Source organism: Pleurodeles waltl, chromosome 4_1 (assembly GCF_031143425.1).
Source record: "Pleurodeles waltl isolate 20211129_DDA chromosome 4_1, aPleWal1.hap1.20221129, whole genome shotgun sequence".
Taxonomy (NCBI): Eukaryota; Metazoa; Chordata; class Amphibia; order Caudata; family Salamandridae; genus Pleurodeles; species Pleurodeles waltl.
Genome location: NC_090442.1, coordinates 230,585,944 through 230,601,458, shown reverse-complemented (window position 1 = coordinate 230,601,458; position 15,515 = coordinate 230,585,944). Strand labels below are relative to the sequence as shown.

At 43.3% G+C, this 15,515-nt stretch overlaps 1 protein-coding gene across 1 annotated transcript in view; it reads left to right on the top strand.

Annotated features, from left to right (window-relative positions):
* TMTC1 (transmembrane O-mannosyltransferase targeting cadherins 1) overlaps nucleotides 1-15,515 on the top strand; it is a 958,188-nt gene that overhangs the window by 62,503 nt on the left and 880,170 nt on the right. Inside the window, exon 2 of the mRNA XM_069228190.1 lies at nucleotides 2,728-2,905. Within this exon, the coding sequence (XP_069084291.1) occupies nucleotides 2,728-2,905 (178 nt within the window). The remainder of the gene's footprint in view (nucleotides 1-2,727; nucleotides 2,906-15,515) is intronic.

Sequence of the window (15,515 nt, the reverse complement as noted above, 5' to 3'; positions counted from 1 at the left end):
GCAGGGGTGTTGGTCAAAACTTCCAAGTCCTGCTAGTGTAAGTATAATGGAAGGCAGTTCCACCCTGATCTGTAAGTAACCCATGGCCAGTCTTAAATCCTGGGATCCCACGGAAGGCGGGTTTGATGTGAACTTCCTACTGCCGTCCTCACCAAAGAAGGGCACCTAAAAAAGGGATCCCGATGATCCCGTGTCCATAATAACTTTTTAAGCCGAATACTGTTCCTGTTGCTAATGAGCTGCCACGAAACATCAGTTTTGATTTTTTTTCCATTTACTTCGTAGAGAAGTGCATGATTATGTAGTTTAAAAGTGTAATTTAATATAAATGATTCGATTCATATTCCGATTATTATACTGTTACAAGAGAGACAACCAGGCTCAGAGACTGTCTGTCTCGATTATTCTGTGTCATGTAGGACATCTTAAATAACGCATTTATAATACATTCTGCATTAAATGTAAATAATATTGTGACCGTCAGGCTGCTTTTATCTCGGTTGAATGCAGCAAAGTAATGGTTAAATAAGATTATTTTAAACCTCCGTGCTCAGATTAATGTAAGCAATGTGATTGAGATATTAATTTCTCCAACATAAGAGGCAGGAACTTTATTTGTGCCGCCGTCTACCTAGTTCGGGAGAAAGCGGTAGAATGATCCTTCCCCAGATGCTTTTCATCACAGCATCACTCCGTGAATGTCGGCAGCAGAGGGTGTGCAGTAAGCCTGAGAGCTTTACTCCCCTGCTGTCCGCTTAAGATGTGTTAAGTGACAAATGGGAGACTGGTGCGTCTCTAGACAATCAGCTTGAGAGGTCTTGGTGGCCCAGTGGTTTGACACGTGGTGCTTGTAGTTCACCTAGTAAAATCGACAGAGGGGGGCAGTGTTAGCACCTAGTTTCCCCTGACTGCTTCTTGGGTGGCTGTCAATGGGGGTGACATCAAATAGTACACACAGGAGAGGAAAGTGTGTACCATAGTAATTTTGTATCGGCTGCGTTTGTGGTGGTTGGGGTTAGTCTGGGAAGGGCTCACCTAAGAGTGTTGATCTAATTTAATTGCTAAACTCCTGAGTCCTGAGCCCTAACTAAATTCATCTGGTATTTATTACACAGTGCTGATGGTGATGGGTTGTGGGTGCAGAGAGCAGAAAATTCTGTCATTGGCCACACATACTGCAGATTGGCTGCACTGGTGTGGGGGCTAATTTATGGTGTGTCCCATGCAAATGTGCCCTACCTTCTTCCACCACCAATGCTGTGGTTCTTTTTGGGACTACAGTACCTGGAGCTCAAAGGCAAATATCACACTAAAGTGTAGCAACTTTTTCATGGACTACATTTGGGTGGTTTTCAGGGGGTTATCAAACTACCCTTCTTCACCTGGCAGGTGATTTTCTCCCATTTTACTGGCTTAATGCACAGAGAGAGATTTTGTTAAATAATCTGGTGTGTACAAGGCCATGCTCTGCTAGATGGTGTGTCTTGTTGATGGGTATTGTAACAGAGTGGAAACTGTGAACTGGTGTTATGTAAATTGTCCTATAAGCAGAAATGTAAAGGAATATCTTGCTCTGTCAATGAACACATCTATTGCTATGATGCAAGGCAATGTATGATATCGATGAAACGTCAGCTCAGTTATGTTTCTGCTATGAAATCAACATAAACAAGTGATGGGTGGTTGGCTTGAATTAATCTCACCACGTGTGGGCCACATTTCAGGCCATCATTTTTTTGTCCAGAATGCCACTTCAGACAAGAGCCAACTATGCAAATCAGACTGGTCCTGCTCCAGTAGGAACAATCCAGCCCAAACTACTAGGCCAAAGGCCCTCTGAGTAGTAACACAATCAAACCCAAACCAGTTTTTATCTACGTGGGCCTTGTCAGTTAGGGTTTAGGCAGAGTCCTATGGCATACGGCCACAGGATCTGCATCTGATCATATCCAATCACACCTCTAGTATCACACTGAGAAAAACAAATTGCTTGAATTAATCTCAGTCACTCTGGGCCACAATCCCGCCCATCATTTTTTCACCATTATGGCACTTCGGACAGGAACCAAGCATATACAGTTCAGTCTTGGTCCTGCTCCCATAGGAATAATCCAGTCTGAATTCACAAGCCAAGTCCTGTCTGAACCGGATCACAAGCAACCCAAGACCACTTGGGCCTTATCAGTTGGGCTTACCTGTAGCACTTGCGGATGTTGCACTAGTGTCACTAGATGGTGGTGCTTGAGACTGCTGTTGCTCACAGTGCACAGGCATTGCGGTCCTGCTGCTACACAGGCCCGTGTCCGCGTGCCTGGAACACTAATCAACGATGCTGAAATAGCAGTGGATTGTTACTATTCCCTGCAACAATAACTGAGGCAATCTTTCAAGGACTGTTTGAGTGAAGCGTTTGCTGTTGCTTTCAGAGCTACAGTGCAGCTGTTCTGCATGTGTACAAAACTTGAAAGCGATTTTCTATGCTGTCTCTGGTTTGTGTGTGAAGGGATTTGAACTTTCCCTGCCTGCGTTGCACCTACCTCTTTCATAAGCCTTACTGAAGCTTGAATAGAAATAGTCAATATGCCAAAAAATACTTTATTCATGTTAACTATAGTGGAAATAACAACAAAACGATGACTTCATAGAATATTCACCCTTAAGAAGCATTGCTGTGTCAGTGATGCAAAGGACTGCCCGATCTAACGTAGCGCTCTTGATCTTCCGCAGGTTGAATATAATGCTGACCGGCCTGGACCCATTTTACTTTCATGCGGTGAACGTCATTCTGCATTGCGTGGTGACTTCGATGCTGATGTACACATGTGACAAAGCAGTGTTTAAGGACAGAAGATCGGCCTTCGTCACAGCCCTGGTGTTCGCTGTGCACCCCATTCATACTGAAGCTGTAAGTATACAAAGATCTCAACTCACGGCAATGTGGGCACGCGTCCGCAACATGACTTCCAAATAACTGCTAGGGGGATAGCTTTCCGTCATTCATTGAAAATGTCCATAAAAAACAGAAAATTTTAAATACAGCTCAACTGGGTTAAGCATGTCTGACAATCTTTAGTACAAAGATGGCGTCTTTTAGTGCAATACCACGTGAGCATACAGTACAGAGGCATCAGAAGGGAGCAAAGGGGCGGAGAGAGAAGGATAAGTTAAACCCAACCATATGGTATCGGATATTGCAAGTCACCAAGGAGCTTCATGTCCATGTTGTGGCGTGAAGCGGCAAGCTGGAACACTGTGGGGACTTACAAAATCTTTTTTATGTACAGTCGTGGTATATTATTTCATATATTATATGAAGCTCTGTTTACATAACTCTTTCTATAACTCTTAAGAGGCCCTGTTTTATGTTTGACACTTTTCAACCAGTTATGACATTCAAGTGAACAGCATTTTCATGCTGGGACTTTCTAGACCAAATTTTTATAGTTAAATTATTTACTATGAGCCCAGTACAACCTATGCTTTAGACTGGAGGTCATGAAAGGGTAACACATAGGTGGCCACCTCCTGTCTTGCTGAAGGTTGTTGGCTCAAAACAAGAAGGTGGCCCCTTTACTCCAATTTTGCAAGGAAAATAGTCGGGGCTGGACTTGCCTAGCGGCTAGTTTGGCAGTTGACCAGCTAGAAAGAGTGAGTGTATGGGCTGTGCTTTTTGGTGCAGTTGGACGTGACACAACCAAAAAAACGACACACGCACCTGTCCTGTAAAGCCGCCCATCCAGCAGCGCCAGAGTTCCCGATCCTCCAGTCCGACTCTGTAAACGGTGGTCAGATATCTAAAGATGGCGCTTGTGTTCTGGAAGAAGAACGAGACAGTTTTATTATCAATGCTTCCAGGCCCACAGAGACTGTATTCAAGTGGCAGGCCACGCACCTTCTCTTGTGTTTTATGAGCAAAGGTGCAACTTGCTTGCCAAAGGACATGATGACAGCTACAAGCTGTTAGTGACGTAATTTAGTTCTTATAGGCATGTTCTGACGTCAGAGCACACCTGTAATAAAAAATAAAATACTGGAATGTACATATGAATAATGTGCTCCCATACATTATATTTGCGATAAAGTACCCCCAGTCTTACATAATAGGGATATTTCAAGTTGCTGAGAAGTTCCATGCACATATAAAAGAACATTGCCGCATAAGTTATGGAACTCTGAGGACTTTATAGTTTAAATATCTGGGTTTGCACTCTGCTCAGTTCAGGCTTTGTGAATTGATTACTGATTTAGAAAAGTTCCCATGAATATAGGTTTATTTGATTCCTACAGGGGCGGCTCCTCCACAATGGCAGGGGAGCGTCGTCCCACTTGCTAAGAGCCAGCAGCAGAAAAATAAAATGATACTTCAATATTGTTTCATTTTTCTGCTGCTGACTCAGCCAGCATGTGAAGGGAGGGGCGGGCTGGGCCATGTGAGGTGGGAGGGGGATGAGGAATTGAGTGCACTAAGGCCCATATTTAGACTTTCTTAGCGCTGCATTTGTGTCACTTTTTGACGCAAAAGCGGCGCAAACGTACAAAATATTTGCGCCGCTTTTTGCATCTAAAAATGACGCATAAGAGGAGCTAACAAAGTATAAAAATGGGCCTAGTGCGCTTGTGTGTTTGGACGGCCTAAGACGGTCGGCCAAACACATGCACACTTAGTTTTCTCCAGCCTGGCTGTGCAAAACTAGCCTGGAAAGGCTGCACAGGCCCCAGGGTTGCGACCAATCCTGTTGCTGCTTTCATGCTAGTTTTAGCATGAAAGCAGCGCCAGGATTGCAGGGGAGCCTGTTCTGGTGTCCCAGTGAATGCTGGGACACCAGAACAGGAAAGGAGGACAAGTGAGGCAGCAGGAGAGGATGGCAGCCACGGCGAACAGCAAGTCTTTTTTTTTCAAATGTATTTCCCCCCTCCCTCTGTACCTCCCCTTGACATTTGTGGCAGCCGCCGCTGGATTCCTATTCTAATTAGAAGGTTTCTGTAAGTGTTATCGTGTGACATTCTTGCACCGACCTTATGTATGTTTCTGGTGATTGATATGTTTAACCTATCTATATCTAATCTATCAAAACAATGACATTTCGAAAATGGCAAATCTCCTCATATGAGCATATTTAATTATTCCTGAGATGCATCTAATACTAGCCTTGGGGCCACGCCCAAGCCCGCATACACACATAAAGCATTCTGTTAGTAACTAGCTGGAAGAGCAAAAGTAAACAATGGCTATTGACTTAACACAATCTAGCTACACTCTAGGAACATTCTAATGTATCTGGTCAAAGACCAATCACATTTGCTCTTGGGACATCCTTGCCGCATTCATAGTAGCAGGGGGTGAGTGTTAGGCAAATGATACAGCTGTGAATAAAAGTAATAAAATCCAAATGAAAGTGCTTACAAAAAACAGTAACTATTTATTAACTGTAATTCAAAGGAGGTTAATAACGGTGTTATTTATACTTGGTCTCAGCAGCAATTCATGCTACTTTAATGTAAACAACAAGAAATCCCCGAAGTGGCTGTAAGATCCCTAGCATGGCAATACAGAGGTGAGAAGAGTGGTGTTTTCTTGTTCCCCCCTCACCCACTGCCCACTCCAACATTACTTTACCACTCTGTTCTGCTGAGTTAATTTATAATGAATTTTTTGCAAGGCCCAGAAGCTGGAGCATGGTGCCATGATGTTCATTGTTGCTTTCACTCATTTTCTGTATTTTTAAAGTGTACCTTTCCAAGGTGGTTGTCAGCCATCTTGGAATGGTAAATTAAAACAATAAAAATAGCTGATTTGTGGTGCACAGCTTGGGACCAAGGCTGTACCAGTCAAAGAGTGCATTGTGCACTCAGTGGTACGCCAATGGATTGGAGACTGTTTTTGCTTGAGGCAGCCATCATCACTCACTTCAACCACTCCTCCCAACCCAGTGCTGGCGTTTGCTGATGCGAAACACTTGCATTCTTTCCGGAAAACACCAGAACCTATTTCATTCTAACCCACCTTCTGACCAGGTGCCCACCCTAGTTAACTCAAAGAGGCAAGCACTCATGCAACAGACATTTACTTACCTGATGCTCCAGTTGTTATTACACTACTAGTGAATAGTATACAATTATTCACAGTTAGTGTAATTAAAAAAAATAGCTATAAACAAAGAAGGTGAAGCCGTCCCTGTCTTATTGGCATTGAATTTGCCACCTCTGAGTCCAGGAGTCACAAAAGCAGTGCTAGTGGCCGCAGTGAGCAAGTCAAGGGGTCACAGCTGCAACCTCTGGCGACCCCTAATTGACACCCATGACTATCAGTAAGATGTTTCTCACACTGGAGTAAGCAGGGAATAAAGATAGAGATTGTTTAAGGCCTGCGAGTAGAGGACTGAAAAGGATGTGCCTTGTGTCTCCCAGCTGCTCTTTCCTCACAAGTACAACAATCGGTGGATGGGCCTAATGGCTTCTAGCTGCTCTTTCATCCTCAGTAGAACATTCTGAAGATGGGCCTTGTGTCTCCTAGCTGCTCTTCCCTCATTAGTACAACAGTCTGTGGATGGGCCTTGTGTCTCCTAGCTGCTCTTCCCTCATTAGTACAATAGTCTGTGGAGGGGCCTTGTGTCTCCCAGCTGCTCTTCCCTCATTAGTACAACAGTCTGTGGATGGGCCTTGTGTCTCCCAGCTGCTCTTCCCTCATTAGTACAACAGTCTGTGGATGGGCCTTGTGTCTCCCAGCTGCTCTTCCCTCATTAGTACAACAGTCTGTGGATGGGCCTTGTGTCTCCTAGCTGCTCTTCCCTCATTAGTACAATAGTCTGTGGATGGGCCTTGTGTCTCCAAGCTGCTCTTTCCTCATTAATACAATAATCTGCTGTGTTCGGTCTCTAAATCACAATACAGCTAACATTTCCTTGAAATGAACATAATTGCTCTCATTTACCAAAAAAGCTAAAACATTATCTTAGTGTTTAGTTGTATTTTCCTGAAGAAATTAGGCACTGATGTGCTACGTAAAACATTACAAGTACTTGCAAAATGTAAATACAATTTTATTTAGTAAATACATAACATTTATTAGCGCAGCCAACAAAATAGTATTGCGTAGTGTGGCCATTAATAATTATACTTTCCATAACCCTTGCACAGGCTACAGAACTCTCGGGATTGCTAAGTAAGTAGCTATCACACTGCAGGAAAAAATACACATTTTCGGATCTAACGAAAAGATAGAGGAACTCCAGTGTTTTTGCATGGAACAGTTACATTGTGGTATAATGCCGCTGGTAGAAAGCGAACACAGGGAGCCACAAAGTGCTGAGCAAGGGCAGAAAACTAAAGTTATGATTCTGGTTTGTTTACAAGAGGCAGACTGCCTCGGGTGTAGATGTATGGTGTTTCCAAAGACCGGACCCTTAGGGCCTCTCTGAATTGTTATTGAACATATGGGCCTGTATGAATAAGGCATTTCCTCTGTCTTCTTCCATTTTGCAGGTTTTATTTTCCATTATGCCAATGTTCAGGCTTCTAGTGGGGGGCACTGCATAAAAACAATGGAGGTTTTGCTAGAAACAAAGGGGTTTCACATCTTGAGTCTTTGATCTGTGTCTACAAGGCTGAAAGTGTATTAATAGCTAGCTATACATGGTGCTGGCTTGTGACGTAGGGCGAGGCTGAAGAAAATAGATTCCAATGCCAGTCACGTGGCCTTCACTAGTGAGCTCCAACTTAGCTATTTTGACCATAATGGTATTTAGAGTTGTTCTTGGTGTGAACACTCCTGCTTCTATCCCCTGGTTGCATTACCTTCAGTCTATTTACAGCAAACCTGAGTGTATGCTCCCCTCTTTTGAAAATAAATATATCTTTTGGATACCACTGCTCTGCAGAGGACGGGGAACACCTCAATCAATCCACCTGGTTGTCAAGGCTCATACACTGTTCATTTGAAAGACATTTTCTAGTTCTCTTTATTTCTGGTTTGCTCCAAGACTTGTTGTATTTGCCAAAGGTATAAACCCTGAGGCCACATCCATTTTGTTTCCGTGTGACTGAAGCTTTGTTTAGTCTCGTTCTTAATTTTTTGTAAAGATAATGGTGTATTAAATCTTAAGTACCATTGGACAGTAAAACTGCTGGCTTCCCTTTTTGAAATTCAAAATGCAGAATTCCTTCTTAATTAGATTCTCGGATTTATTCAGACTTCCCCTAAGGTTAGATAACATTTTGAGGATTAATTATGAATTGTTAAATTAGTTTAATAAACTTATTAGCATGTATACTCAGTGCCTTTCATGTTCCTGTAGTAATTTTAGATTATTTTTCATTGTTTTTATAAGGATATTTGTTTTTAACCTGAAATTACTGTATGTTTTTAAGTTTTACTAACGAAGCACACTATTTAAAAGAATTTATTTCAACTATATGTGCCTTTTTATCAGGACTCACTAGATCTGCGTGCTCCTTTGTTCTTTTTTGCGAAGAAAGCCCAAAACTCCCTCATCTTTTAATCCATCACCTCTCATGGCGGCTTCTGATTCTGGCCCTACTCCTTTGATTTACAACTTCCTTCCACATATTACCTCTTTCCCACTTGGTTTACAGTTTTCTTTTCTTTTTGCTAACAATGATTTTATTCATACTTTCTTTTAACCTCTATAATTAGTAATTCCTGCTCAGTCCATTGATTCCTGTAATTTATTTCTTTGGCTAAACGTTTATAATGGTGGTTACCACTTATCCAGCCCAACCCCCATTACATTCCCTCTGCTCTTCTGTTATTCTGTCCTCTGTTTCTAACTTTTTGTTATTTTGTTCATGGTTTCTGACATTTGAGTTATCCTTTCTTTCTACCAAAGAAGACAAATTATCTCAACCAAATTTACGTTTCTTCCATTCTCAATTTCTATATGTTGAATTATTGTTCGGTGTGTTTTATGTGAGTTGCTATGGTAACTTTTTAAACTATCTTTTACTTTCAGTCTTGGGTCTGACACGTGGTTTGTTACTTTGTTTCAATTTGCACTACATTTGTTTTTTATCAATATGATTTGTCATCCTGGCTTTGATAACGTACATTTCAACATTTGATTTTAATGGACATTTCATAATGTATTTATGTCTTCCAGCTGCATTTAAAGCTGTGGTTGGTGTCAAATTATGTTTTCCAGTAGAAGAACGTTCTTCAATACTACTCCTCATAAGCATGCATAAGACAATGGGTATTCTCTGTCCTCTTTGTTAGATTCAGATGATGACTTTTGTTTTTTGAAGGCCCTGAACTTTCACAGTTTTTCAAGGAGTTCTGAAAGGACGGATAAATGGAATGATAGGATGAGTAGGTAGTGGGTACTGGTCTACCTTTTAATCTATACTCAACCATCTTTCGGTTAGGAGAAATCTGTCTAAACCATGACAGCGGAAAATATTTAGAAATAAAAAAATTACACCAATTTATTATAGTTGACTGAAATCTTACTGACTGACTCAGCATTATGGTCTATGGTGTCTAAAATTTCATGTAGATCAGAGGAGCGCCAGGTTCCATCATGCTGTATATAGCACAGTCTTCAAATTGTTCACTTGATTTTAAAACACTTCTAAAAGTATTATTATGCAGGGGAATTATGCAAAGTTTCGAATGCCATACATTTTCAGTAGTCACTAAAATGCAGTCTATCAGTTAAAGATAAGTGACCTTCACTGTTTAACCAGACAATCTTATGCCTCAGATCTAATGCAATCATGTAATCTCCGTGGGTACCATCCTGATGTGTAGGGCCACATTCCAATTATTATAAAGCATCTTTATTTAATAGAATGTTGAACTGTATCGGTTTACTGTTCTTATTGTACAACCTTCCTTGGGACAGACGGTGCGGGTGGTACACCATCCAAAGGCATCGTTCTCCATTAAACAGTCAAAGTCCTTACCATTAGGGAACACTAGTATCGAAATGAATAATGTTTCCCTGCAGCTGTGCCTGTGAATGGAACAGGATGCAGAACAGGTGGCTTGTGATGTCCTTGAAGATGGAATTGTCGAAAACAGGAGGGAATCAGCCACATGGCATTGGCTACCTGGTGCTCCTTTGAGCTGTGAAAATGTTGCTGACTGCATTATCTCCCATACATTCTGCCCGTGTTCTCAGCGAGTACCAAGAGCAGGACAATGCAGAGTATTAGTAGGTTAGAAAACCAGCCTCTTCTCCGGCAAGAACAACAATGGGGAAAGCAGGATACGGACATATTCCCCGGTGGATCTTAGGTCAGAAAGGAATATACGCATCCCAGAGGCCCTTTCAGAAGGGCAGTAGCCGAGGTTCTCCAACACTGCTAGTCAAACATGCTTATTGGAAAGAAGGGAAAGGGGAGGAAAGACACGCTGAGAGGAAGTAATCAGGACAAAAATGGGAAATTCTTGGTAGTTCACTTCTCCTCAGTTGCTCCCTTACAGGCATTCCACTTTCCTGGCTAAGGAAGAGATGCTGGAACCAGGACAGAATGACTGATGAGCCCCGTCTCTTCTCTTCGGAGATTGGATGAGGCTTAACCGCTGTATTTTGTGTTCCCTCCTGACCAAGAATAGAAGGATCAAGAAGACTACTCTTTTTAATTATTTTATAAAGCCATGTCTGATACTAGTGGATATCTACATGTGTGATGAACGTTAAAAGTATTTTGCTATGAGAAAATCCTGCTGGACGGCTCATGTGTTGTTCATGGGGATCAGAGGTTGTCCTTATGCGATAGCTGGAGTATCGACCTTCAAAAATATCGCATCCACAATATCAACTACAACTATATCGCCAAGGTGGTTGTTTAAAGTTTTACCTGCAACCTGCAACTGACCTCCTGATTTGCTCCTTCATCTTCCTTATGCTCAAGGGTTACGGTGGCAACTGGACACACATGCCTCGTCACTATATGCACATTGCCCTACTATACGTGCTGCTCTTGCTCTCTTGTGGAGCATGGTGCAATGAGGGTTAGTGTGCAGCTACGTGTGGGGCCAGTGGATACTGCAGGGAGAGAAGGCCGCTCCAGCGCTGATTGTGACTACACAGCCTTGCAGTGTTCGACCTTGAACTAGTCCTGAGTATGCAAGAAGAGCTTAGTGTTTTTGTGGTTGAAAGGAGCGCATAAATGCCATTTACGTCATCCATAGGCTTTGAACATTGCACTCCCCTTAGGAGCATCTTGAAAGCATCCTAATTGCCATCACTATAAATTAAAAGGATGCTATGGCGGGTTGTTCCCTCTACTCCTTTGTGGATTGTGGGATCTGAGTCCTTCCATAGTAGCTGCTTGCATTCCCTCTGCATTGTACTTTACACTTCAGAGATAAAAAAAGAAGACCGTAAAAGTCTGCTGTGCTCTGCTACTGTGATTTTGCTGCTTGGCAGCTTTGACGTGTAATGTCACTCTACCTCCGTTATTGGGGTTCATGGTGCTCTGATGACTATTGTAGTTGCTGAGTGTGTCACTCAGTGGGGTTTCAATTGTATCCCACTTAACTGAAGTCAGAGAGGCTGAGAGGATTGGAGACACAGTTAGTGCAGCCTTTACTGTTTCTCATTGTTTGTTTGGCTATATGTGCATTCTCTACTGGTCAGAGTAGAGGGTGTTTTTTCTAGGCTGCTGACTTTGTGTGTGCAAAGAGCACAGAAGCATTGTAGGCCCACCGCCTGCCCTTCTTTACAGACCACACACTTAGGCCTTTGGACCGCCAGACTCACGGTGGCGGTAGTGGCGGTCCGCCCGCCCTATTATGACCGTGGAGAAAACGCCACAGTGGAAACGCCACCACCGCCAGGCAGCCTGGCAATGGCGGCGTTACAGATCCGACAGGCCAGCGCTGCACGCAGCGCTCCCCTGCAGATTATGAGTCCCATCTCGCCAGCCTCTCCCTGGCAGTTTACACCGCCAGGGAAAGGCTGGCAGAATGGGTGACTCGAGCCCCGTTGTGCTTATCAATCGCCACACTGCCGCATTGGCGCCGACTCCATTTGGAGCCGGCGTCAATGTAAAGGCCCTGTTTCCGCCTGCTGGCCCAGCGAGAACATCATTATAGGGCCGGTGGAGGCTTTGCAACTGTCGGTGGGGTAACCCGCCGGCATCATAATGACGGCCTTAGTTCTGACTTTTAAATTTCAAGGACTTGACTTGTCATGAACAGTTTGGACTAAGCTGTGACCAAGAGACTTTGCATTATTAATTTTATTTCTGCTGTGTTTGCTGCTGGTATAGCCTTCACTGCTTCCATTTACCTACTATTTTAATTTGTTTGATTACCATGAGCTCTTCTCTGCTGGCAAATTTTCTATAAAGCTTGTACCTCAAACGTTAGGCCAAATCGATGTCAGTAGATGTGGAGTTAAGAATAGTAAGTGTAAACTCACCTAAGTATAACTACCTTGACAATATAGTAGTGAAAGTTGGCATTGTGGATGTAACATTTGTGTAGCTCGATATTTTGGCTATGATATGATTTCCGATTTTAACAAATTTAATGTATCCATTTTCCTTTATATTCAGATATTTAGCTTCTCATCTTCTCTCCTTTCTCTATTCTCCTTTGTTCTTCAACAGACTCAGTCAAATTGGAGCTGTGCTGTATTTTACTTCTTACACATCATTTGTTCCTTCAAAGGTTCTTGAGCAGCCGTCTCTCCACATGAAATTCCTGTTATAATGGCAGGGGGACCACCTCAGCCATTCGGTCTCAAGTGATATATTAAAAATGTATACTTACACCCAGCCTGCCCTGATGCCCAGAGCCCACGGTAGGGCCAGATCTTTCCAATGTACTGAGTGAGAGCTAATGCCTTGCGCATCCACTGGTGGTCCTCTGCTCTTCTGTGGTCAGTTCTAAAGGTGGGAGGTCACGTGGAGTTTCCTTGTGATTCCACAACATCTCATCTAGTGCCTTATGGGCAACACGTGCCATAATGTCAGGCATGTTCTGAGCCAGTGCTATCCACCCTAATCCATCTGTTATCTGTAGTGTTCTCCTCTGCTCCTGGTTGGCAGTGAGAGGACCTCGATTATAGGGGTGTGCTTACCCCACCTGCTGACTTATGATTGCATAAGCCTTGGATGCAGCAAAGCGAGGCCGCAGGCCTTCCAATAACATGTGGGGGAGCTGCGGGATGGTTGACCTGCGACCCACACATTGTGAGAACGTAAGAGGGCATAGAAAGTGGCTCCACGCCTGCTGTGGCCATGCATTGTATGTAGTGGTCAATGCCGCTCATGGCAATAGTGTTTACTTCACAAGCGGGAGAGGGGGACGTCAGTGAGTCCCCAAGAAAAGGACCTGACACTTTGGTGTGGTGATAAGAGCTGTTGAGCGTCACAGCTCTCCAGCTGCTTTAGGTAAGGCCCGCTGTCAACACCTCGTAGAGCACACACACAGTCACACACTATACTGCTGAATGGTTCGTAGTTAGGATGGCTTGAGCTGCAGGGGAAAATCCATACAGTGAGATTAAATCTTAATAACCTTAAAAGAGGCCATGGCTGTGAGATGTTTGTTACTTTCTATTTAAAACATCATAAGAAATATCTTGCAGCAGAGTAGGTCCAAGAAAACTCGGCACACTTGGTAATTGAGTCTTGATTGAGTATTATCAGATATTTTGTCATTCCTCTTTTTGTAACTAGTGATTTTTCCTCTTGCTGCAAATGCAGGGGGCAGAAACAAAGAGTTTCTCTGATGGAACCCACGGGACTCCAAATATGTAATGACTGTTTCAGCCTGCAAGTAAAATCACAGCTCACAGTAGTAAATGAGCTGCAAACCGAGCCCTGCTTTATGTGAGGCAGCGGGCAGATAGAAATTCAGAGATCACATGCAACATTACAGAGATAATCTCCTGGGCACTGCGACAAAATGCACTTAAAAGCTTAAACCTTTCAATGCTCCTGTATGCTGCCTAAAATTAACTTGTTGTACCATAGCATACATTTATATTATATCTTAGCACAAGAAGGGGTAATTTGCCTTTGTAGGTTGCCAAGTTTGCTGAACAACAGGGCAAGCCTCTCCTAAGGGGGCAGATAGCTGCCCCCAGTGGCGGCTGATAGCAGGGAAAAGTGGTGGGGCAGAATGGAAGACAATAATAAAAAAAGAAAAAAAAGAAATAGAAAACTTACGTGCTGCCCGCCGCCTTACTGCCTTTGTGCTCCTCAGCTTCTGATGCACGGGCTCCCAGCTTCCCCTGCGCCAATCCCGATGTAAGTCTCATGCTGGTATTACCCAGTATGACAGAAGTGCCGGGAAGAAGCACTGGGATTGGGCAGAGCATGCTGGCTTTACGCTTCAGCAGGATCCGGGAACCTGTACCTGCTGTTTTCCATGCAACAGCCTGGAGTTATTCTAAGTGCGCATGTTGGTTTGGCCATCCTAAGACAGCCGGCCTGTGCCCACCACTCCTCCTGCTGCTGTCAGGGGGTGACCACACCCTCAAGACTTGGCTCCGGCTCCATCAAGTAAAATAAAATGATGCTAAAGCAGTTTTTAAAATTGTTTTATCATTTTATTTCACATGTTTTCATCTGCAGCTCCAACAGTGGGGCGACGCTCCTCCCCATGACGGAGGAGACCTGTTGCCCCTTAGTGAAAGGATTAAAGGTAAAAAGCATTCCTTAACTAAACAAGCATTACTGGACAAACCAAAAAGCTGCTTCATCAGCCTTTATGTGTAATCATCTTCTTAACCCCTCACCATGCACCACGTATGTTACAAATTTGTATATAGTGTATTTCACAGACATACCATGCACCTTGAACTTATCACTGTGCCACTTTATTGACACATTTTTCGCTACAGCTTGTACTGTACGAATACACACAATTAAAGGTATGGCATACTTAATTGTTTTTCTGTGTAAAGCCTACACATGAATTTTATGTAAAACATTTCCTGTCCAGCTTAAGTACTTATTTAATGTTTCATTCATTCAACAGGAGGACGTTCATACCCGATAATCATAGAACACTGCCATATTGATTTATAATTTGAATATAAATTAATGTGTGTAGAGGGGCATTTGTAATGGCTGCAGATCTCTATGCTGTATTGAGTCTTTTTATTTTTGCTTTCTCGTCGCATTGACCTGCAAACTGCTTGCGATCACCGTACCTGGAGGGGGTCCCATCCCCCTGGACACAGGGGCCTGCTGCCTGTGCACAGTGTACTGTGCTGAGGGGGCCCCCTGGGTCCCCCCACCCCCACTGGCACCAACTTGGCAGGATAACTTTGTGTTTGTTTGAAGCGACGTCCTGTAGCCACATTTGCCAGAGTTTGCATCAGGCATGGAGGATGGGGGCACGGGCAGCTCTGCTGCTTTTGTGTGTTTTCTAATTTGGCACAAATGCAGTTTGTTCATTTTTGGATGATTTATGGTAGAAGTTTCCCCAAGTAAATGTGTTCCTTTCTGACCCAGCATTGATTTGTGTGAAACAGGATCGGTGCACCAGGCTTACATCTACACGCACTTTAGCGTGATGTACAGCAATGGAA